At 47.4% G+C, this 25,420-nt stretch overlaps 1 protein-coding gene across 2 annotated transcripts in view; it reads left to right on the top strand.

Moving 5' to 3' along the window:
- The window catches only part of RBM33 (RNA binding motif protein 33), a 63,056-nt gene that overhangs the window by 14,703 nt on the left and 22,933 nt on the right, over positions 1-25,420 (top strand). For both annotated transcript variants that reach the window (XM_066234436.1, XM_066234437.1), the window contains exons 4-9: positions 321-397; positions 1,964-2,276; positions 5,482-5,653; positions 11,116-11,321; positions 11,964-12,249; positions 15,446-15,504. In XM_066234436.1, the coding sequence (XP_066090533.1) occupies positions 321-397; positions 1,964-2,276; positions 5,482-5,653; positions 11,116-11,321; positions 11,964-12,249; positions 15,446-15,504 (1,113 nt within the window). The remainder of the gene's footprint in view (positions 1-320; positions 398-1,963; positions 2,277-5,481; positions 5,654-11,115; positions 11,322-11,963; positions 12,250-15,445; positions 15,505-25,420) is intronic.

Here is a 25,420-nt window from a genome sequence, read left to right on the forward strand (position 1 = left end):
GCTTTAGAAAAATTTTGTGTGTAGGACGTCACCAACAGACCTTCCTTTTGGGCTGGAATTAGAATTAGTATGATCATTATTCTTACTTCTATACTAACTTGACTGTGCGTCTAAGAATTACTCTGGGATAGTTAGTGAGTATGCTACATGTGGGGTTTCTCAGTTTTGTTCCTGGTTATATCAAACTGAGAAAACTTTCTGAATGGCAAATGTTTTAATAACAAGGTCAAAAATAATCTAGTCAGTGTGAGTTTTGCACTTTTGTAACAAGTCTTTTTATGGCAGTGACGTGGATTAATTAGATTTCTCATTTTAAATAGAATCAATCAGATTTGTCGGATGAAGAGTTGAATGATGATCTTCTACAGAGTGATAATGAAGATGAAGAAAATTTCAGGTACTCAATATTAACTCATTAAAATGTTCTGTATTTAACCAAGTGGATAAAACTGTTTAATTTATAATTATAATGGAGGTAATTTAATGTGGTCTTATATCTTTGTCATATGATTGTATTCTAAATGGGGTCGTAATATAACTGATGTGAAAGGCATATATATATTTTTTGTAAATAGATTAACTGTTTAACATCAATGTTGGCTTTGCATGGAATGACCTCTGTGAGTTCTGTTTTGTGCAGGTTAGAAGAAGGCTCAGTTGCAGGTGTATAAGGCTCGTTTAAGGATTCCTAGTCTAGATGAGGCAGAGGCTCGGGGCTCCCCCTACTGTTCCTTGTAGTTTGGTCTCTTGCTGTTGCTGTATCTGGTTTCCTAGACAAGTGTTTGCTTATCCCCTAGCTGTTTACATTTGGGAGTTGCCATTTTGGAAATTCCTTTGGACTATATTTTAGACTCCAGTTTTAATATATGAATATACTTGTTTAGTCTGTTTGGGCTGCTTTAATAAAATACTAAAAACTAGGGGTGGCTTATAAAACAACAGAAATTTATTTTACAGTCTGGAGGCTGGGAAGTCCAAGGCCAACATACTAAATGGTCAGCTGCTGGTGAGGACCCATTTCTGGTCCACAGATAGTGCCTTCTCTCTGTGTTCTAATGTAGCAGGAGGGGTGGGGGGCTCTCTGTGGTCCCTTTTATAAGGGCACTGATTCTGTCATGAAGCTCCATCCTGCTGCTGTAGCACCTCACAAAGCCTTCCCCTCCAGACACCATCACAGGGGCCCTTGAAATATACCTTTGGGGTTTTATGCCACATAATGTCTTCAAGTCTGTGTGGTATATTCAGTGTTTGGTTGGATTGGGTATTTAATACCTGGGACTTAGATTTATCTCCAAAATCTTGCATTTTAAGTGTTATATCTTATTGGTATTTTGCTTTTGTGACTTAATACATAGAATATGATTTTATTTATTTATTACAATTTTAAAACCTCCAGTGTGTATGCAGAAACTAAAGTAATAGTTCTTCATATTTGTGACTAGGGCAAATTTTATTTACATATTTGAACACTGAAATGTTGCTTTATACACATTTTTAATTTTTTTTATTTTTAAATAGTTTATACTTTGCACCATAGATTTTTAAAAAGAAAATAAATTGTTCTTACAGGTACATCTAACCATTCTGTTTTATAGAGTAATACTGCCATTGTTACTGTGAAATCTTAGAAAGCAGATAGATGCCATCCTTTTCATTGTGGGTTAGAGTGAAATGCACTGTTTGCTTTCAGTCCTGAACTTTTGCCAGTCAGACCTGCTTTCCCATCTGGTTGGTCTGATTCTCTTGGTCAAATAACCTGCAGCTGCTGATAGTAAGGGTGCTGGCTCGGTACCACACATGGAGCTCTGTTTTTAGGCGTCAGAGTCAAGTGTGTGTTTTTAAGAACTAGAGTAACTTCACCAGTCACGGTGTGCCTTTGTAAAGTTGATGTAATGACTTAGTATTTACATCAGTGTTTAGCTCCATTTTGATTGGCATCTTTCTTTGTATTTCACCTTCCTAGTTCTCAGGGTGTCACCATTAGTCTGAAAACCACCTCTGGCATGGTCACATCCTATGAGCTGTCTGACAACACTAACGACCAGTCTGGAGAACAGGAGTCTGAGTATGAGCAGGCAGAGGAGGAGCTGGTGTACCACAAGTCCGACGGGTCGGAACTGTATGCGCATGAGTACCCGGAAGAGGGACAGTACGAAGGCCAGGAAGCCGAGCTGGCGGAAGACCACATGGAGTATGTGGAAGAGCCGGAGGAGGAACAGCTGTACAATGACGAAGTGTTGGACATCGAGATCAATGAGCCTCTTGATGAATTCACAGTGAGTCCTCCTCCTTTGTACGCCAAAGATAACATGGCCGCCAGGGCACAGGTTTCTAGACTGATTTGAAATCTATTTCCCTCCCTTGGGAGGGAGGGAAATTAGACCTTATTATCACTGTCTGCCAGTTTCTTTATCTGAGCTGTGACAAAGTTTGTGTTGACAGCTTGTTTGGCTGGAGGTGATGCTCCTTTGTCATGCTGGAAGGCTGTACAGAATTGTGACCTTGAGGATTGCGCCCTAAGGAAGAAAACAGCTTTGTGTGGTGGAGATACACTGTCCATTGTTAGAAGTACTTAATGCAGAGCTTTTATTGAGCTTTAGACAAGATCTGATAAAGTCCTTCTAAGGTGAAAAGATTATTGACCTGCTAAAGACATCTTTAAGGTGCTTCTATTCCAAAGTGATTGATGTCCTGTTCATTCACCCGTTCTGTAGCTGAGAACTGTCTAAATGTGAATAAAGAGATGGGAGGGGTTAGTTTAGGAAATGTCACAGGAATCTGCTATCTGTGATCAGTAAGTGGAGATTGTGCTGATGTTTATTTCAGAGAGATGATTTTCATAGCTTGCTTTTTTTTTTTTTGTATTTTTTCCGAAGCTGGAAACGGGGAGAGACAGCCAGACAGACTCCCTCATGCGCCCGACCAGGATCCACCTGGCAGGCCCACCAGGGGGCAATGCTCTGCCCCTCCAGGGCTTCGCTCTGCCGACCAGAGCCACCCTAGCGCCTGGGGCAGAGGCCAAGGAGCCATCCCCAGCGCCAGGGCCATCCTCGCTCCAAAGGGGCCCCGGCTGCGGGAGGGAAAGAGACAGAGAGGAAGGAGGGGGGGGGGTGGAGAAGCAAACGGGCGCCTCTCCTATGTGCCCCGGCTGGGAATCGAACCCGGGTCCCCCGCACACCAGGCCGACGCTCTACCGCTGAGCCAACTGGCCAGGGCCCATAGCTTTCTTTTTTAAGTTGAAATATCAGGAGAAAAAGCTGCTAGTGAAAGGTTGCTGATCTGTCTTTGGTAGTGCATCATTAAAAGAGGTTTGGTTTTAGAACAGGCACTTACTGAGATGTCTGTGGTGACCTTAGGGCCTTGGGGTTCACAGGACACTGGGATTGCATAGAGGTGCTGGGGCAGGTGGGACGTGCAGTGTGCAGTGAGGGGCTGTGCAGAGCCCCCTGCAGGAGGAGCTCTGAACTCTCGCCCTATGTTCTCATTCTGAGGAAGCTTTATTTGAGAAGTAAGTTAAAAAATTGCTGGATTTTGGTTAGTAAAATTACATATATGTATATAATTTCAAAAGGGTTGTTTATGTGGAACATTAGAATATTTAGTTCTGGTCACGAATATGTTTAATTGTCTCAGTAGTTATTTTTTAGATTTGGTTCTTTTTGAGTGCTTTCTGTTCAGTAGATATAGTAATGAAAACTGTTTGAAGGTTTGGTAAATAGAGTCATGCAAAAGGTGTCCGTGTTCTTTAATAACCCTGTAATGGTTTGTCTTTGTGGACTGTGCTCTCTCGTTTACTGGTGTGTTTATATACCACCTTAATGTGGGACGCTATTTAGAATGCCTCTTAAAACTTAAGCCATGGCCCTGGCTTGTTGGCTTAGTGGTAGTGTATTGGCCCAGCATTTTTGGAAGTCCCAGGTTCGATTCCAGGTCAGAGCATATAGAAGAAGCAACTATCTGCTTCTCCACCCTTCCCTCTTCTCTCTGTCTCTCTCTCTCTTCCCCTCCTGTAGCCATGGCTTGATTGGTTCAAACACATTGGCCCAGGCGTTGAGGATGGCTTCGTAGGGCCTCTGCCTTAGGTGCTAAAAATAGCTCAGTTGTGAGCATGGCCCAAGATGGGCAGAGCATCAGCCCCAGACAGGACTTTCTGAGTGGATCCCGGTTGGAGTGCATGCGGGAGTCTGTCTCTCTATCTCCCTTCCTCTCACTTGGAAAAGAAGAAAAAAAAAGTTAAGCCATGATCTTTCAAAATTGTGCCTAGGTATTCCCTACTAATCATTCTTTCTACTAATTATCAATAAAATACAATGATTGGCTAGTGTATCTGGTCCTCTTCCTTGTGAGTTCAACAATTCAGCTAGTCTTTGCTGATGTCCATGTCCTGGGGACACAGTGCTGCTAAGACACGAAGCAGGAAGTATGGCCCCTGCTTGCTGTGCAGTTGGAACCCAGTGGAACAGATTACAGTTGGAAAGGACTCAATACGTGAGTGTGCATGGCCTGATGAGAGGTACCCCTCACTCAATATGTTGTGAAGAGAAGGTCTGGTGAATTTCCCTCTTGTATTCCATTGTCATATTTGAGCTTACATTTAGGCCCCTGGTTGTGTAAAAGCCAACTGAATTATCCAGCTCCCAGTGAGGTCCATGGGCCAGCACGTGGGCTCCATTTCACCCAAGTTAGCACTGCAGAGCCTCAGGCCTGCAGTGGGCCCTCGGACGCAGAATCTGCACTAGGGCAGGTTCATAGTCATTACTGGGAACATTCAGGTGGGGCTATGTGGAGGCGAAGAAGAGGGCTCTGTAAATGAGCACACCCTACTACATGTGTGAGCGCAGTACAGCACAGACCTGGCTGGGTCCAGCTAACATCACCCATCGAGTCTCAGATCCTGAGTCAGACAGAGAACGTGGCAGAGCGGCAGAGGGCTGAGACCTGGGCCCCGGGCCCATAAAGCCCTACAGTGTACTGGGTGTCAGAGCACTGCAGGCCATGCTTCCGCTGCCGGACCTGAAACAGTTACAGCTCATGTACTTACTGTGTTTCAAAAGATGTTTTTCTATTTGTAGGGTTTCTTTCAAGGAGTGTGTGCATTTGTTGATCTTTTTAAATTTTTTAAAAAAAATTTTATTTTTCTGATTTTAGAAGAGAGAGAGATCAATATGTTGTTCCACTTACTTATGCATTCGTTGGTTGATTCTTGTATGTGTCATGACCAGGAATGGAATGCACAGCCTTGGAATATCAAGTGATACCCTAATCAACTGAGCTACCCGGCCAGGGCCAACATTACGTTAATTTTTAATACTTGAGGTTATTTTCTCCTGGAATCAGTTTAGTGTTTTGCATGGTCTTATAAAATAAGACATTTGCAGTATTTTTACACCTTAAAGATGGAGAACCTGTATTCTTCTCTAATCTTTGGTTCAAGAGGAGGTGAGCTCATTTCCCCACTTGTTTTGTGTGTCTGCACTGTAGGGGGGCATGGAGACTTTGGAACTGCAGAAGGAAATAAAAGAAGAGTCAGATGAAGAGGAAGATGAGGATGAAGAGTCTGGACGATTACGTTTCAAAACTGAAAGGAAAGAAGGAACAATTATTCGGCTCTCAGATGTGACTCGAGAGAGACGGAACATTCCAGAAACTTTGGGTAACTCTTTTTGCCTGTCTTACATCTCAGTCCCATGTCAGCTTCCTGCATAGTACTGTCAGGGTTAGTCAACTAGGTAGAGAGTAGGTGGCTTTATAGGTTCTTAGGCGTGCCATCGGGGTGGATGCTCTGCATGAGGTTGGAGTGGAGCTGCGGTGCTATGGAAGTCATTCCATAGAGACACAGGGCCTGACCAGGCGGTGGCGCAGTGGATAGACCGTTGGACTGATAACGCAGAGGACCCAGGTTTGAAACCTGAGGTCGCCAGCTTGAGCACAGCCTCATCTGGTTTGAGCACAGCTCACCAGCTTGAGCCCAGGTTGCTGGCTTGAGCAAGGGGTCCACTGGTTCTGCTGTAGCGCCCGGGTCAAGGCACATAGGAGAAAGCAATCAATGAACAACTAAGGTGCCGCAGTGAAGAATTGATGCTTCTCATCTCTCTCCCTTCCTGTCTGTCCCTATCTGTCCCTATCTGTCCCTCTCTCTGTCACTCTTTCCTGTCACAAAAAAACCACACAAACATGGGGACTGGTTTGTAGACATGATCAGTAGGCTGTCCTGAGCAAATCCTGCTATTCAGAGTGGCAGCAGGCTGTGCTGATCGACAATGTGGTCCCAGCCCACGGTTTCTCCCATTGTCCCCTATGGAGAATAAGCAGTGGTTCTCCAACACAAGTGAGCAGCAGTCACCCAGAGGCCTGCTGGCACAGGCTCCTGACTCAGACGTGTAGGGGAGCCTGGCATAGGAGCACTGCTGATGCGTCTTCAAGTGGTGCTGCTTTCGCGGCTTCAGGCGATCCTGAAGCATTCCAGGGAGTCAGGTAGAGAGAGGTACCTGCTCTCTGGTCTTGCTCAAAATAATAATAAAAAAACTAACCCTTATGTACTACCTTTATTACTTGTTAAGACCATTATTTTATAGCAGTTTTTGATTAGAAACATGAGCATGTGCCTGTAAGAGCCAGATATATGGCCTCTGTGAGGACACTAAGCCCTCAGGAGGCACAAGGTGACAGCAGCAAGTCAGTATGTTCCCTAACTAATGTGCTTACGGAGAAACTGTTTTGAAATTGTACTGTTTTCCACATCTTCCCCTAACAGTTTTTTCCATCTCTACCATTTGGCCCAAGATTTCCCTAGACTTCTCAAGGTATAAATTTGCCTGTTCAGGAAGCATTTCTAGGAGAGAGGATTTGCGGTTGGCCTTGGGTCAAAGAGATGAAGCAAAGGCCTTGAGACAGGGGAGAACAACAGTGTCCTTTAGCAGGAGGAATCCCAGCAGGAGCACACGGCTCTGTCTCCGGCTGGGACCGCGCAGAAGGGAAGTGGCACCCTGGGCTGCGCAGCAGGGGCAGTGGGCAGTGGCTTAGGAGGGATGTGGCCTCGGGAGCTGCGGAGGGGACCTGGGGAGGGCCTGGGTGGGGGACTAGGCGGTAGTGCATCCCCTGTTCCTGCTGCTTGCTTAGCTGGGCTGGGAGGCTTTGTTGCATTCCATGGGGAACCTGATGCATCCAGCCACGATGACTTGGGTGGCTGCCTGTCCTTGGTGTGAAGTCACCTGACAGTCGCCCGAGATGGGGGAACTTTCCTCTGCAGCCAGTTCCGGGCGGCCACCATAGGCTTTGTACACTTCACTTCAACCCTGGCACTGACAGCCATACAAGGTCCAGCTCTCCTGTGTTCATAGTTTGTGTGTTTTATTCCTGCTTCTTTTGTTTCTTGGACCTTTGCTTCATTTTGTTCTTCTCATGGTCGTTTGTGTCCTTTGTAAAAACGGTTGTATAGACACTCGGGCGGGTTCCAGTCCTGTTACCCTGAGACCAGGGGCTGGGGTTTAGTGGTGGTCCAGTGGGTACCTTTTACTGTGGGGGAGAGGCTCGGAAGCCCTCAGATAAACTGTGGCTTAAGCATAAACAATTTGACCATTTATCATTATTTAAACTTTAAAAAAGGCTTTAAATGCATTTGTGCACAATGATTATTTGGTTAGATAATAGGGCAAATGAGCATGGGGTTTCAAAGTGTCTCTTTCAGCTCTGTATTGTGAGCCTCAACCTCAGAAGCCGTAGTGTTTGGAAACACGCTTTCTAGTAACAGAAAAGTTAGGATTATTCCCACTATGAACTGGATATTCCTATCTATTTCAAGATTGGTTTCCTAAAACAGTTAGCTCCTTTATTATCTTGACACCCTAACCCTTCGCCAGAGAAAAGATTAGGGGCCGTTTATAAGAAAGACGCTGGAAGAGGGAGGCTGCCGCAGCGCTGGGTGACCTGGAAGCCACTTCCCAGCTCACCCGTGTGCTCCTGGTGATGGAGACCTGATGGAGACCGTGGTCTGGGTGCCGGGTACAAATGCTCACCCTGATTCGATTGTTTAGAGCTATTGATCTACCCTTTGTAATGGGTTTATTTTTAGTATCTTGCTACCAGAATACGTGTATTGTCTCGTATGTTAAGTATTTTTGACAAATGATTTTTACATTTTGAATACAAATAAAAACAATTATTTTGTGAACTCATTGATAAGTATTGAGAACATCCCCCTTTTTAAAAAGAGGAGTGAAATGAGGCTCTGGTGCCCCGTTTCTGACCCTTCAGTCTGCGTGTGGAATAGGTAGTTGTCGGCAAGGTCTAGAAGGGCATTGTGGTCATGTTTAGTTCTTTTCACACTCAACTGTGTGATGTCAGTCTTAACAGTGAAGAACACTAATTCCTATGTGACTCTCTGGGCCGCCGTGGAGCCTAATATGGAGCTCGTGGTTGTGTTTTGAATTCAGATTAGATTAGAGTTAGGATTTTGGGCTTTCATCTAGGTTAAGATCTCAAGTAGTGAGCTTTTTCCTCAGCAAAAATTCTGGGAATTAAATCTTACGGAAAATGTGTCTATTTCTCCAAGGGTGGCACACTACTTGATGCTGGGAGACAAGTTTCCTCGCTGTGCACACGGGGTGCTGCGGGGTGGAGGACTTCCTACATCAAGCCCAGTGCAGAAGGGTTTCTAGAATGGCTGTGTGAGGGAACAGCTTACTTTGAGTGGGAATGCCACGAGCCGTCTCTGAGACCTGGGTGTTACCGACCAGCTTTCCTAGCAGGTCCGCACAGGAGTTCAGAGCTATGGAGCTTTTGCCCTAGGGGGCGGATCTTGGGTCTCTGAGCAGTCTCAATGATAAAGACTGTTTATTTTAGATTTTTGTCATCTATGAGTAAACATTTAGATAGGTGATATTCTAAGTTTCATTAGCACATTTATTAGATTTAATTATGTTTTATTGCTTTAGCCTAAAGAGAATCTTGTGATGAATGATGTTCTCTTTAAATAATATCCTTAGTTAATTTTGCATAAGGCGCAGGATCTGTGGGGAATAGGAGCGCTGGAGTCAGCACACCGCCTGTCTCTACACGGCGTCCTTGCGTCTGCAGGCTTCTTACACATTTCTTGGTTCAGTCATCGTGTAAAAAGACCTAGACTATCATTTGTTCTGTTTATTTTACCAAATAAATTGCGTATTCTATACACATTTTTTCATTATGTATTAGTCTAACTATTATAAAATTATTTGTATGTAAATATGTTTTCCTTAAGCACATTCTGGAAAGGGACAAAACGCTGTAGAACTTTGATACGTTGAGCTATTTCTCTTTACTTTAGAATCTGGACATAGTTCAGAAAACACTTAAAGGGAAATTAACATTTCAGGTGAAGTTACAAATGTAATTTCCATCCTGTCATATTTTGGTGACCTTTTGTGACAGCTTGTCTCAATTGGAGGAAAGCATTTTTACTTGCTGATTAAAGATGTCATTTGAAACCATTTTATTACTGGGGATAGTAAAATTAATCCTGACACTTAGAACCACTAGAAAAATAATTGCTGATTCACTGCATAAAATGTGTATGTGAATCAATCATGTAGTCAAGATTAGAGTAAAAGTCTCTACTAGTTAAGAAGAGATTAAATTTTCCTTCCAATGGGGTCTCGATTCATTTGAAGGGGAGGGGTTACCATAGAAACCGTTTCAAGGGAAGGAAAGTGTGGCTTAGATTTTGGAAGAGTTTGGAGGTGATTATGGAATCCAAGGTAGGAGATAAGCTGGTAATGTTTACAGTGTATCCTTCTCTGTGGAAGGAGGTGTTAGAATGCTTCTCAGTATACATTTATTAATGTAAGATACCTATATTGTTGCAGCTCAGATAGTATTTTAAAATAAAGGAACCTTATTTGAGTAAGTCAGCTTTTTTCTTTTAGAATTTAGGATAATGTGCCACCTGAAGTTTCTTGGGGCCAGAGTCCATGTGTTCCATGTTCCTAAACCTGGGTCAGACAGGTGAGCACCTGCGGGTATCCCACAAATGTTTGCATTGAGGGTTTTTTTTCTTTTTTTTTTTCCTGAAGCTGGAAACAGGGAGAGACAGTCAGACAGATTCCCGCATGCGCCCGACTGGGATCCACCCGGCACGCCCACCATGGGGCAACGCTCTGCCCACCAGGGGGCGATGCTCTGCCCATCCTGGGCGTCGCCATGTTGCGACCAGAGCCACTCGCGCCTGAGGCAGAGGCCACAGAGCCATCCCCAGCGCCCGGGCCATCTTTGCTCCAGTGGAGCCTCGGCTGCGGGAGGGAAGAGAGAGACAGAGAGGAAGGCGTGGCAGAGGGGTGGAGAAGCAAATGGGCACTTCTCATGTGTGCCCTGGCCGGGAATCGAACCCGGGTCCTCCGCACGCTAGGCCGACGCTCTACCGCTGAGCCAACTGGCCAGGGCCGAGGGGTTTTTCTTATGTGACTTCGCTCTCATGTGAGATGGCTCCTCATTGGAAGGCACATGTTTAAGTCTGCCTTCACACAGTGAAGGCCTTTTCTTTTTGTATAAAACTGAAGGTTTGTAATAACTAGTAGTAAATGCTTTCCATTCTTTATGAAATTAACTTTAATGATTTGACTTCAGACTAACTTTATCGTTTTGTTTTAAAATCAGAAAAGTCGTCAGGAATCCGTTCTGTTGTGTGCATTTTTCCAATTCTCTGTGCCTAGTGTGTTAGTAAAACCTGTGTGGTTTCCCTAGGACCGCTGTGCTGGTGTAGGACCCTGGGCAGCGCTGTTCAGCATCAGTGAGAGAGAGCCGATGGCACATGCCCAGCCGAAAGGCAGGGGCTGTCCTTCTACTTGAGCCCCTTCTTCAGCCTCCCTCTGCATGTGTTAGCGGTCCCGAATTAAAATACCTTCAAGTGTATTTACACCGGAGACCTTCATGTCCCACGGGCAGAGCATGCCATCACTGCACAGGTCTCAGCCATGGCTGTGGGGCCACCCTCGTGCCCTTCATGCTCCTGTCAGCTAAATGGTCTGCTGTGGGGGAAGCAGGTGCCGTTGCAATATCACCATCCCATCTTCCTTTCGCTTTCCCCCTGTGAGTCTCCAGCCACCCCAAGTGTCTCTAACATACATTTATCTTTCCACACAGAGCTGTCAGCAGAAGCCAAAGCTGCACTGCTTGAGTTTGAAGAAAGAGAGCGCCAGCACAAGCAGGGCCGCTACGGCTCACGGAGGGGAAGGAGAGGAGGCCCTCTGATGTGTCGTGGGATGGGGGACCAGAGGAGAGACAACAGCGAGAGAGGCCGGATGAAGGACCACAGGCCGGCACTGCTCCCCACGCAGCCTCCTGTCGTGGTAATGTCATGATTTTATGGGGGACCTGAAAATAGGCTTTTGTGGGTGTGGTGTTTTGTGTTGTTTGCTTAGTCTGGAGTTAAGATTAGTAGTGGGAAGAACAGCTGAAGTTTCTCTGTAGTCTATAATATGATTCCACATATGGTCTTATAAGTCCTCTCCTCTAGTATTTGAGTAGTAAAAATTATGTACACAGCACTGTGAAGAAAGTTGTAGTAAGAGAGCTGCTTTCGTAAGGGACAGCCACAGAGGAGCCTCGTAACCAGGGCTCAGGGCAGCCTGTGTTCTGTCCTCGGTGCAGTGCTTGGCTCACTGGGGCAGCTTGGCTGGTTGCATTTAATTTTTCTTTGGCATCAATGCAAGGTATGTGGGGGCTACCTGTTCCCCTCCTCACCTGAGATGGATTCCAGGACGAGATGGTCGCACTCATGATGGAACAGGCGGAGCCGCCTCCCACACCCACGCGGGTTCCTGTGAACTCGCTCTAAGTCGGAAGTGTCTTTGTTCTGGTATAGCTGTTACTACGAGCACTTCTAACTGGTGAAGTTTACAGTCCAGTCCGAGTCCATCTGTAGCATCCTCAGTCTTTCACTGTTTCTGAATGTTGATTCTTGTGGATCTGTCTGTTTTGGTGGTTCTCAGACGCACTCTCCGAGACTGATTCCCCCACCGCAGCCGCCGCCGCCGCCGCCGCCGCCGCCACCGCCCCAGCAGCAGCCCATCCGGAGCCTGTTCCAGCAGCAGCCCCTGCAGCCACTGCTGCCCCTGCAGCCCCCACATCACCCCGCCCCTCCTCAGGGGCTGCATGCGCCACCCCCAATGGAGGCCCCCCGCGTGATGATGACGCCTCCGCCCGGGACCCCGCAGCAGCCCAAGAACATCCACATCAACCCCCACTTCAAAGGAGCGGTGGTGACGCCCGTTCAAGGTCTGTGTCTCCTTTGCTGAGATAGGACACGGAGTGTGGGGAGCCCAGTGACCTTGCAGCTCTGGGATGTGGTGCTGCGGCCTTGGCGACTGGCCTGTGACTGCAGGGTCAGCATCCTGTGTTGCTAAAGAGACCAGTTTCGTTTGCCACACCTGGAGGGGCACGGGTTAGTGCTGTGGCCCGATGCCCTGACTGACCCCTTGTTTGTCGCCACCCTGTGTTAGACTCACTTGGTGGTGCCTCATTCCAGGGCTCCAGACTCCCCAGGGCAGGCGGAGATGTAGCCCGTGTGAGGAGCACGCTGCCTGACCTCCTTCAGTAGCTGTGGAAGGGACCAGCTCATACTGTATATAGGGAGGGAGGCTTTCCACAGTGCTGCCCAAGTCATGCACCTGCGGGAAACCCAGCTGTGGGCAGAACTGGACTAGTGTCAGCATCTGTTCTTGTGCGTGTCTTTGTTCAGGGAGGGAACGCTGGCAGTGGTCAGGTGCACAGATCTGTGGAGCCCTACGAGAGTCGGCGGTATTAGAGCACAGAATGGGGAGGCTGCAGGAAGCCCTAATATGTCCTCCAGGCCTGGAGGCCTGTGTGTTGCCGGGCAGCAGCCCGACAGGTGCAGGTACTGACCTAGCACCCAGAGCTCATGTGGGTGTCTGTGAGCACACGTTGGCTCCCGATGGCAGCTTTGCATGGTTTCTGTCTCAAGTCTTGAAGCTGTGCTTTGTGCCCCACATGCCTTGTTCTGATGCACTTTTGGCCTCGAGAGATGATGCAGGGGGTGAGCAAGGGAGGGAGGGAGCCTACATAGGGGCAGTTCTTGAGAGAGGCCGAGAGTGTCGCTGCCTGCTGCACAGCTGGGGTGGAGGGGCTGCAGTGTGCGCACGTCTTCCCCATGGCACATGTTTTCTCTTCAAGGACGAAGTATTCCATCAAGTTAAGATTAACCAGTTCTGATGGAAATTTAACATGTTCTTCAGATGTTCCCTATTACAGTGGTTGCAATGAATCAAAAACTAACCTACTTCATTAAATACATGGGACAACACACGATATAAATATCAAGTATTTCAGAATTCAAGGTGCTGCTGGCACAGCCTGTCCCAGTACAAGTGTTAAGTTCTCCGACAGGTCAATGCGTCTTCCTGCATGCAGATGCTCACGGAGGCCCCTGCGAGGACAGGCTGCAGGTGCCCTGAGTCTGACGGGCCCTCTTTGCTAGGGTGGATTCAAATTGCCCTCACACCTGTTCTCAGGTGCTCTTATCCCCTTTTATTCTTTTTCTCCTTTTTCTCTTTTTTTCTCTTGTTGCTTTTCAGTTTACTAAAGGAAATAATATGCCTACAGTCAGGCGGCTTCTGTGTAAGAAACCTTTTCACCATCATCGGGTTCTTATCAGAGACCTCCTACATTCCTTTGCTCTCAGTCTCCGCAGTTCCAGAGACTTAAATTTTTTACCTTCCATTATATTGGGATTATTTGATAGGAATTGATGTGTAGATTCCAGTTTTTCAAAAATAAGTGGTATGTGTTCTTAATTCTCTGGGAATCTTGTATTTGCTATGTAGTTTTAAAACACTGTCTTTGTGTTTAATGTGTATTTTCTCTTCCTCTCTTTCATGACCGTCTTTTGTGGTCAGAGATGCTCTATTTTTCTTTCTCTGCTTCATCTACTCTTGCTTCAGGTACATAATCCACGTGCCCCATGCCTTTTAGCCAGCTCCACTGGGAGGGGCTGGATACTCTTTTATACAAAGTCTTGCAAATCGACTCACCCTCACTTTGAAATTCTGACTCATTGGATTAGACTCTTGGGAGGGTTGGACTTCTGCCTTTTGTATAAATAAGTTTTTTTCAGTGACATTTTGGTTTTATCAGGTAGTTGTACATGCCCATATACACCATCACTTTATTTTATTATTTTGTTTTGTACACTGTCACTTTAAGTTGAACCTGTGCACATGTGGTGTTAATTACAAGGCTGAGTATACAGAATGTCTTGAGTAATCTTAGTAAAAATGGTATATCTCAGCACTGTTTTCAAAGCAGTTTTGATCGACTTTTAAGCGCTATCATTTCTGTAGTTCTCATTTACCAGAAGTTTCTTTAAAATGTGCTATTTTCAATGATATAATTATTATGTTTTTAATGTGTAAGTTATATTGTCATTCTTGCTGTGGCCTCACTCGGTCATTCCTCTGTGCATGTCTGTGCTGTCACCTCTTACAAGGACACCAGTCACAGTGGTGGGGCTCACCTGCGTGATCTCGTTTTACCTTAACTCCAAGTACAGCCCCATTTTGAGCTACTGGGCTTAGGACTTCCCATGAATTTGGAAGGGACCACAGGTCAGGCCACAGCACCAGACAATGAGCGCTTCCCTGGTGCATGGGGCCACAGGCCTCAGGGAGAGAGCCAGTGAGCAGCCCTGCGGCAGGCGCACTCAGGACTGGGCTCCTTCATCAGATCAGTGGGTCTCATATGCCTAGACAGTGATCTAGCCCCAGGGTGTGACACCAAAGTCAGCCTGCTTCCCTGCTCTAAAAGTGGTTCCTGTCCTTCCCTGAGAGCAGTGGGAGTTCCGCTTGCTTCAGGACAAGAAACTAAACAGACTGAAAGTCTCCATTCTTTGCGGCAGTGCCTGGGGCTTGTGCGCCCTGGAGGCTTCCCCTCCCCTCCCCTTCCCTCCCCCTCCCCCCCAAGGACTTAGACTTTAGGACTGGGTTGACCAGCCTGGGTTGCCTGGATAGGACATGAAAAACAGCATAGGCCATTCTTCAGTTGCAATGAATAAATAAAAGTAAATTAAATTTTAAAAAAAAGCCTGACCTGTGGTGGTGCAGTGGATAAAGCATTGACCTGGAATGCTGAGGTCACCGGTTCGAAACCATGGGCTTGCCTGGTCAAGGCACATATGGGAGTTGATGCTTCCTGCTCCTCCCCTGCTCCTCTCTCTCTTCTCTCTAAAATGAATAAATAAAAGTAAATTAAACATTCTTCAGTTGCAAAGTATCTTTGCTCCAAACGGGAGCTCACGGTGTGAAGACTGAGCCCGCTGTCCCCTCTCCCTTGATGGAAACCTAACGGGGTGTATTGTGCACGTCAAGTCTATCTTACTGCATTTGGTACATTGTCTTCCTTTGGCAGGTGGTCTGGGAGTGAGTCCAATGTGTTTGTAATGAGAGGTGTTTCTCCACAGTGCCCCTGCTGCCTGTCCCGAGCCAGCCGAGACCTGCGGTGGGACCCCAGAGATTCCCAGTGAGTAGCAGCTACTCTTCTGCTGCGGGACCATGCGCACACTGTTTACTAAGAAAAATGTTCATATAGCAGACACAGCGGGTCCTGCTAAATACCAGTTCAATGGTTTGTAAATATTGACCATAATTTCTGCAGTGGAAAATGTTTGTTGAAAGCTTAAGGTCAGTGGGTTTTTGAGAATGGAATTAATTTCGCTTAACTGTAAAATTGTTGAATCAGGATCATCAGTGGGAATACCTTTCATCTCAGAGAAGATGAATTTTGATTTCATTGCCTGATGTTGAGTGAGAAAGGGCCTGCCTTTGTTCCAGTATGTGCCCGGGTGTGTACATGTGGGTGTGTGTGTGACAGTGTCGGGAACAGTGATGAGGTCTTGACTTGTTTATTAAAAATTATCAAAAGTCTTGCCTGACCAGGTGGTGGCGCAGTGGATAGAGCGTCGGACTGGGATGCGGAAGGACCCAGGTTCAAGACCCCGAGGTCGCCAGCTTGAGCGCGGGCTCATCTGGCTTGAGCAAAGAGCTCACCAGCTTAGACCCAAGGTCGCTGGCTCCAGCAGGGGTTACTCGGTCTGCTGAAGGCCCGCGGTCAAGGCACATGTGAGAAAGCAATCAATGAACAACTAAGAAGTCGCAACACGCAACGAGAAACTGATGATTGATGCTTCTCATCTCTCTCCGTTCCTGTCTGTCTGTCCCTGTCTATCTCTGCCTCTGTAAAAAAAGAAAAAAAAAATTATCAAAAGTCTTAGTGGCCATTGGTTTTATAGTTTAACAGGAAGGTTTTTTCTCTTATTTTTTGAGAGAGAGGAGAGAGAGATGAGAAGCATCAGCTCATAGTTGTGTCACCTTGTTGATTGCTTCTCATCTGTGCCTTGACGAGTATGCACTCAAGCCAGTGACCTTGGGGTTTCAAACACAATCTCTCTCCTCCACACGCTTTCCTCTACTTCCCATGACTGTTTATGCTTACGTGTCTTAACCACCTGAATTATGTCCATTCAGTAGTTATATCTGCTTATATGCGTTTGCTTAGTTGAGTTTTCAGTTTGTAGTTGGTTGATGGTTTTATTAACTCAGTGAGAACATGTTCTTTTTTAAAAACCATGTTGGAAAAGTGGGTCAAACCATAAAACTGTGATGTGATCTGCAAGACAAACATCGATTTGCACAAGCCAGACGCCCTGATCTCCAGGAAGTACCTGGACGGCCCGTTTGGTGCTGGTCTTGCTGCTGCTGTGGGTGTGTTTATAGACAGCACTCAGCAGAGGGCCCCAGAGGCTCCAGCTGCACGGTCAGGTGGTTCCTCAGGAACAGTCTACATGCGGGGTTCAGCCCACCCCGCTGGCTGAGCGTGGGAGAGGCCTGCAGGAAGCGCAGGGCACTGGATGTCTGCCTTTGGCAGGCGTGGATCAGTTGCAGTCATTGCATGGCACCCCTCATCTCACCCAACGGTGACAAGCTGCGCTTTCCTAAGGGTTTGTTTTGTCTGACGGTCTTATGACAACTTGAGGAATTCTTAATTTAGAACTAGTATGCCTAGACATCGTGCTAAGTGTGATGTCTCCACTTTCTCAATGAGCATGGGAGGTGAGCCTGCCACGTGGGAGACTGGTGTCTGTGTGAAGTCTCTTCTCAGTTCCGGGCTTCTATTTTACACGTTCGTCTGATAGGTTTCACTTTCCCCAGAGGTGCGTCCTGATGTGTGTGTTGTCCTGTCCTCATGTATGAAGATGTTTTCCAGGTGCCTATTTGTCCTCACAGAGATGTTCATTGTTTTTAAAGTTTACCCACTTAAAAAGTAGTACTAAAATGTCAATTAACAGTGTATGGAAGCTGTTAATTGTCAGGACACAACTGTTTGTGTCAGTGTGTCAGGACACAACTGTTTGTGTCAGTGTGTCAGGACACAACTGTTTTCAGGTCAGGACCGCCTCCCAGGTCCCCAGTGTTTTGAAGTTCTTGACCTCAGGTCCTGAGAAACCTAGTCACTCGTTGACTGTGCTCCGGTATGTCAGGAAATGCTGGTATTTCAAGGTAGCCAGTTAAATACTGAGTAATTTGGCTGCTGAGTAATTTCTTACTGATCTTTGTTTAAATTAAAAGTGAAAACTATGTTAAAAAATACTTCACTTTTCATTTTAAATTAGTCTTAGCGATGACATCACTAGTTAGACCCAGTAAATGAGATTTCCATTGATGCTCCCTGTGCAGGCACTGACCTCGCAGGTAGGTCTGACTGCATTCTGTGTGCATGCGCACATGTGTGTTTGGAGGGGGTACCTGGGACCAGGTGGTGGTGATTGACAGCTTTTAGATGTGTTCTGGATGGCGTTTTATGCAAATCAAGTTAGATGAGATGGCTGCACCAATTCCGTTCCCTCTGACTGTGGCCCACACAGCTGGGAGCCCTGCTTCAGTCCATCTAGGACACAAGTCTGTCTTTTGAGCCCATCCTGTTGTTACAACTTGCCTGCAGTGCCTCCTAATTATTAGCACTTAAAGCAGGGAAGAGATGATGGGCATTTTATCAGATCCAGCCGTAGTGGCAGGGAGTGTGGGACGAGATCCTTCCAGCTGTCATGTTGTCAGGCTTGCGTGGAGAAAATGCAGTTTAAAATGCAGGTGACACAATACCTACCATCCTCCATTTGCTGGTGGGTTTCTGATTAATCTTGATTACCATATATTATCATACCATCAAATTTAATCATATCAGTGAATTCCCATCTGCAGCAATAAGAGGAGCAGCTAAACACTGTGTAACAGCGATTAAGTGTGTTAGAGGGCTTAGAAACCAGTGCCTCGTTAACTGGACTTGTGCCCTGTCAGCATGTGCTGTGTGTGAGCTGGTGGAAATAGGGTGGTGGGACCCACGTGGATGGCGCAGAGGCCGGGAGATGCTTCTGGAGATCACACGAAGTCGGTTCTGGTACCGTCTCAGAGCCATTTGGTCCCATTGTAAAAGCTGCATTGTGAGAGTGTTTAATAAACTATTTTGTTTAAAGTTGGCTAAGTAAAACAGTTCTGAAATGGAAACCTTTCACAGACGCTGCCCAGACGTAGAGCACCGTGCGCTATAGACTTACACCTTGGGTGCAGTTGCCTGTCTGACTCAGTGATTGCTCCAGGGAGAGGTGGCCATGCAGGACTCCAGTCCTCTGCACTCCTGCTTGTTCACGGAGACTACGGCCTGGCCTGGCCTGGCGGTGTGTCCTGCAGAGCGCACCCATTGTTGTGTTTTCTAATATTTACTTTCCTAGAGCGTTTGAAGATCCATAGTTCTGTTTAGGCACATTTTTAAGATTAAGTTTTCTATTCTAGTCTGTTATAATAAAGCACTTGAAAGCATTTTTCCCAAAGTATTATAATCTCTTTACTTAATAAACATCTTCTTTCTGCTGTACAACTTTGTGCATCCTCCCCAGTGTGTGTGTTGAGGTCATCAGCACAGTGAGGATGGGCGCTGCCGTCCCCAGAGCCCCCCCTGCGGCCCCGTGCTGCCAGCCCCCGCCTAGCCCAGCAGCCTCTGCCCTCCGCCCAGAACTGGCTCAGATATGGAGATCGTGTGGCACTCTTTGTTTTCATCTGGCTCCTTCGCTTGGCGTGGTGCACGTGGGGCTTATCCACCTTAGGGCACCCTGCCAGTGCTGTGTTCTTTTCATTGATAAGTACCATTCTGTGTATGGATGTAGTGCTGTTTATCTGTTCCCCATTTGGACGTTTGGATTCTTTCTGGTCTTTGGCTGTCATAAACAAAGCTGCTGCAAACATTAGTGTGGGCATGGTTGTCTGCACATAGCTTAGAGTGGGGTGTGGGTCACCTGTAGGTGACTTCCCAGATGAGGCTTTTACAGCACGCAGACTGTGCCTGCGGTCGACAGAGCTGACTGGCTGCCTCTTTTGTAGTCAGTCCTCTGAATGAGCAGCGCCGTCCTGTCCCCAGGAGCGTGTGCTACTGAAGGTCAGCTGCTGTGAGGAAATCCCTGAGCGATTTCCATGGTCTCAACTTTGCTCAGGACCTGTGTTGAGCATGTGCAGCTTGCCTTTTCTCCACTGTACAGGCGGGGAGGCCGAGTCTCGGGGATGAAGTTGCTGAGGCGCACTCCTGGGGGCAGAAGGTGGGGCTGGAACCTGGGCAGCTTGAATCTTCATCGTGTTGTGCCTCCTCCCTTCCTCCAGGGACCTGGGCAGGATGCGGGATCTGTAGGATGAATCATGACTGTATCACACTGAGACTGTCATGAGGGGCTGAAATGGAAGCACTTGCTGTGCAGGACCTGTCGTGTGGCGGGCCACTGGGGCAGGCACAAGAGCACAGGGCTTTTCCTTTACTAAGGGATATAAATAAACAGTCGTGATGTAACTCTGAGGAGCGAATGTGCTGCTGTGAAGATGTTATGACTTAGAGTGCGTGCTCGGGGGCTGCTGCCTCTCCCTGGTGTTGTCTCCCGTGGCGTGCCGAGTCCACGTGCTGCCTCCTTCCCCGTGCGGACCTGGTGATGGGCACTGGGCATGTGCTTCTTTAAAATGCTCACAATGTGTCTGTGAGTATAAAACTGCCTTCTAGGAAAATGTACATGGACAACCTGAAAGAGAAAGGAATCTAAGGGAAATACTGGAATAAGAGGATTAACATTGTCAAGGAGGGCTATAATTTTAATTGTCAGGGGTCACTAGTGGTCTTTATTCTTTTCATTTGACCCATTTAATCAAAATTAACTGAGAGGCCTTCTTAGGTGTCCATGATGTCTTATATAGTTCTTTGCATTTTAAGTGAGATTAAGAAATGAAAACATGTAGACAAAGGTTGTAATTTACTGAAAGATTCATGAAATTTTAATGATATTGTTAAGGTATTTAATTAGTTTTATTAAAATAGGCCAACTGACCCTTTTAGGGAAACTGATAAGTCGCATAATAGCTGTTAGAGCCTCTTTATTCTCTGCATTATGTGATTAACTTTGTGCTAAGCAATTTATGCAAAGTTTCCATCTTTTTTCTATAAGGGAAGTTATAAGTTTTTCCTGAATAGGATTAGTGTAGATAACATCATGTCATTAGCAAGAGATGCAAAAAAGTGAAAGTACACTTTGAGAATTATGTGGAAGAGAACGATAATTTTTTACCTTGAATTTTTAGAGCGATATAAAGAAAAGCAAAACAGCAATTATTTGAAAGGATTAATGTGGTCTTTCAAAAGGTAGAATTCCATTACTACTAAAAGTTGTTTTAAGTGAAATATCCACAATGCACTCACTGTCTTAAAATAACTCTGCACTTGATAGAGGGAATTGCTAATTTTATCGTCCTTTATGCCTTTGAAATTGGAGAGTTACATAGTGAGTGATCACATCAGGAGACCCTTTCAGGGTCAGACTTTAGAACCCTGGTTTCCTTGGCGGTACGTGAGGAAGGTTGGTCCCAGCGGAAACAGGGCCACGGAAGAAAGCGTTCACATGCCTGTAATCTGAGAATGTGGTTTGTGTTTTCAGTTCTCTGTCGGCAGTGCAACTTTGGGTACTTTTAACTCTGAGCAAGCCTAAACTTCTTCCTCCTTTGAAGGAGAAGTTGCTGTATTCGTTCTGCCTGTTTTGTGACCCTGACTTGAGGAAAGATGCACTCTTGGTCCTGGCTGAGGTCAGTCAGGATGTGAGAGACTGCCAGGAACAGGCCTCGCTTAGCAGTCATCTTGCTCACCAGGCTTAGTTTTAACACGAAATGAATAGGTTCTGGATTGGTGTAGCTGGTCTGTGATGTTGTCAGGGACCTATATTTTTTTCTGCCAGATTTCTGGTGAGGGAGGAGGCAGGCGGGGTGGGAGGTGCTGCAGGGGAGGCGGTCCTGTCCTGTCGATCCAACATGCCAGCTCGTCTTGTTGGCCAAACCCGGCCCCAGGACCACCCTTGCTCCAGTTTGGGATCTGGAGTTTCTGGCTGGGCACAGTGTGATCCTTCTGTCACTAGGAAGTGAGGATGTACAAGGAGCCGTCTTTCCCATAATGTCACCTGTAACGGGTGTAAGGGAAGGGAGGTCTGTGTTCAGAACAAGACAGCCGCGGGGAAAGTGCCCGGCTCTTTGTTGAGTGTGTTCCGCATAAAAGGCAGTCCTGACAGCAGTCAGCGAGCAGCTTTCAGCGTCTTGACACAGTTTTCACCTTTATTTCAGTATTCGGATTCTCGCGTTCTGTTGCCCACTGGTGCATGCGGAGGGTGTGACGGGCCTGCAGCCCCTCTTCCCAGTGGCCTGGCTGCGCTGACCACTGAGCCTGTGTGAGCTCTCTGGGGCCTGTACAGGACCTGCTGCAATCTTCCCTGGCCCCGCTGCCCTCCACCTGGCTGCCCAGGTCACCACACCTTGCCGGTGTCACAGGCTCAAGGTTTTGCGGGCAGAAACTCTCTCCATTCTTACTCTGCTGAACCAACTTCCAAAGCCAGAGGAGTCCACTCCTCTTTAGGCCATGGCTAGTGTCTCTGGTCCCTCCCTCGACAGAAGCCCATAGGCTGGTCGGGTGAGAACTGCCAATTCCCTTTGTCCCTTTACCCAATCAGGCCAGCGTGGGGGTTCCACACACGGACTGCCTCTGGGCCTGTCAGACACTGGCCCACGTGAGGGAATGTGAAGATGCAGTTCTGCCCTTGCTGTTGATAACCAGCACTAGGTGAGCGTTATGGACCTGAGGTAGGTGCCCCAGGTGAGCCTGACCCTGCTGCTCCTGACCTGCGCTGGGTGTGAGGTGAACAAAGTGTCTACCCCAGAGGACTGTTACAGGGCTGACAGACCCACCACATGGCTCCCTGCAGTGGTGTGGGCGGAGCTGCGCCCGGTGATGGCAGAGCCTCCCGTGGGGTTTTGGTGCCCGCGGTGAATGAGGGTGCTGAGGGTGCAGGGCAGGAACGAGTGTAACCATTGAGCTGCTTGCTCTTGAGTGGAAGGCCACATGGGGCCTTGTCAGACAGCCCTGGGAGAGCGGCCCCAGGGTGTCCAGCATGGGTCCCGCTGGGGTGCACTGGCCGACCCTCCCTCACCATTGGCGCCTTAGCACTGGGAATCTCTCTCCTCCCTCTCCTTCCTCTGGGCTCAGGCCACTCCATTCCCACCGGAGAGGAAGGTGGGCTTCGGTGAGGCGGTTCTGTTTTCACTGACCAGATCTGAAACTGGCCCAGGTTACTTCTGATCCCATCCCATTTCCAGAACTTGGCCACATGGCTCATTCCTTGCAGGACCGGCTGGGGTACAGTGAAGTGATCTCTGTCCTAGAGTGAAGTCAGAGAGGCAGGTTCTGTTCATGTTGGCTTCTCCCAGGTCCTGGTGCACTGTGTGTGTCAAGTGCTCAGCCCCGCAGCTGCAGGGCTCCCTGCCCAGCCTCTCTGCACCAGTGGGTTCAGGTGTTCTTGGAGGGTCTGGGCTGTGCGGGCAGCCATCTGTTGGACGTGCTTTGGTATCTAGATTCCAGGGTGAGGCCAGGACCTCCTTGCTCTTAGAAATAGGCAGTTTGTCCATCCATCAAGTACCTGCCAAGCATGGAGCACACTGGTGAGTGAAGCAGCCCCCCAACCCCCACGGGCCTGGCCCTGAGGGGCGTAGCGCAGTGGGAGCTGAGCTGAGAGAGTGAAGAGGTAACTGACCAGGGCAGGTGACTTCTGTGCAGGCTTTCTGCTCAAAACTGGCATGAGGGTTCAGGGCGGGACTTGGGCCGCCTTGTCCTCCACCTTGTAGGGAGCTGTGGATGTGTCAGAGCAGCACCACGCTGTGCCGGGGGGTGCTGTCTGCACACGTGGGGTAGCAGGGGCCGTGCCAGCACAGTGAGCTCTCGTTCCTGCTGGACGCTGTCCTGAGTGCTCCTGGGAGTCTCTCCTCTGCTCCCAGGAGACGGCTGACCGTGGTTCTTGCCTCACAGATGAGGAAACCTCGGCCCGAGAGGTTCAGGCATGTGCTCACGGCTGTGCCAGCCGGGAGGGCCAGAGACACAGGCCTGTCAGTGGAGCGCTCTCAGTTGTCATAAGAGATTGTGAACGCGTTAGGGTAAAGGATCATCCAGAAGTTCGAGTAGTGTTCTAGTTAAATAGGACTGCTGAAGAGAGAGCTGGTTGTATACTGCTTATGTTTGAATGCCTCTGTGTGTGTGGTTAAACAGCACAGGCATAATTAGAGAGGAAAATCACAATACTAAAATTCCAAACAGGGCAAGATATGTGATCCTAATAATATATTTTCAGTTTATTACCAAAAAATGTCTTTAGAAGTTTTAGAAGTTATGAATATTTAACCTCCCTGGAAATCTGAAAGTGCTTGGAAACCCAGGAAGTAATAATGTACCTAGTTCTCAGGTGACTTGCAGTTCTTACTGAAAACTAACCGCTTGGCTGTGAGTTCATTCTTGTCATTCAGCAGACACTTCTAGAAGAGGATGAAGGGGGTTAGGGAGAGAACACTCTTAGCTCAGCCTGTGGCAGGGTCAGAATCTGAACTTGGCAGACCTTCTGCTTGCAGTGAGGGAAGCCAGTCTGCTGCTTCGTTAGGTTTGGCCTTATCTATAATGAGAAAACCTGTTGTGGGGCGGACTGGAAATAGCTCTCTAGTGGAAGGGGGAGGAGACGGTCACAAAGAGCCCTGGTGTGGCCACCATGCGGCCAGCCCTGTTCAGAGCCTCATCAGCAGGGCAAGGCTGGGAGCAGGCAAGGAGCTGCAGTCGTGGGATTTATAAATAACTCCATTGCCAGTTCTCTGCGAACCTGGTTTGAAAAGCAGTGATAACTATCAGGGCTTCATGTACTGAATAATGAAGGAAGCCATGCTTATTAGTTAAGACAGACCATTAGGAACCGCTTCCGGGTATCTGAGGAAAACCACAACTCGGCGAGTACTAGTGACCAATACAGACACAGCTGATGATGTTGTAGCCCAGTGCTTTTTACCTGTGATACTTCACCACACCTTAGCTCCTAGTTTTTAAATGAAAAGTAGGACCAGAAGTAGTAAGCGGGTGGCTGAACTTGCTGTATGAGCCTAAGAGCCTGCAGAGACCCAGTGTTGCAAGGGTTAGTGCTGCCCCGAGGCTCTTAGGCCAGTTCCCTGGACCATCTCACGGCAGCAGTGCCCTGCTGATGGGCCACTTTGTACCGAGGGGCTTTTTCTGGGGCTTTTCACATACGCCATTGCATTGCTGAGACTTCCCCCACCCCCACCCCCATCTCCTGTTCAGACCACTATGCGTCTACTTAGAAATGGCCACAATCAAGTGTTTAGGGACAGCTGTCATGTATCTCTTTAAAGGCTGAGAATGTTTTGTCATTTATTTTCTGGTAGGTGTTAGTATTTTACTGATTTGTAGGCCAATACTTCATGAAAAATACCTTATTAAAAATTTTTACCAGATTTGAATTTCGATGACTTCTGCCGGCACTCACAGCAGCGCCTATGTGAGCTGCTGCCGTCACTCCAGTAGCATGCTCTGGGCCTGTGGATTTTGTGTTTCTCACTACATTGTTTTAATGAGTTTTACCCTGTCCCTTCTGTACTTAGCCTGTTTGACACTCTTCTGGTGTCCTCTCATCCTGAAGAAGGACAGGCAAGCGTATACATCAAAATAGTTGGAAACAGCTGTTTAAGTGTCAGCAGGTTTTACTGGGACCGAGCGTTGCTGATTTGTAGTCACAGTGCAAGTTTGGAGACCTGGTGACTGGGAGACCTGGTGACCAGTCACATCGTGGTGCAAACCAGAGGGCAGGCAACTTTTAACTTTATGTTCTGTGCCACTCCAAGAAAAACGGTGTCAACATTTGTTTGAAATAATAACAGGACCTTGATTGCTGATTTATTGTCAGAAAATTTTACAGGTGATTTTGAAATGTTTTGTGATACATGTATATGTGAAGAAAAAGATACATGAAACTAAAGATAGAATACTAATCCTG

The sequence above is a fragment of the Saccopteryx bilineata genome, chromosome 6 (assembly GCF_036850765.1).
Source record: "Saccopteryx bilineata isolate mSacBil1 chromosome 6, mSacBil1_pri_phased_curated, whole genome shotgun sequence".
NCBI classification, from domain to species: Eukaryota; Metazoa; Chordata; class Mammalia; order Chiroptera; family Emballonuridae; genus Saccopteryx; species Saccopteryx bilineata.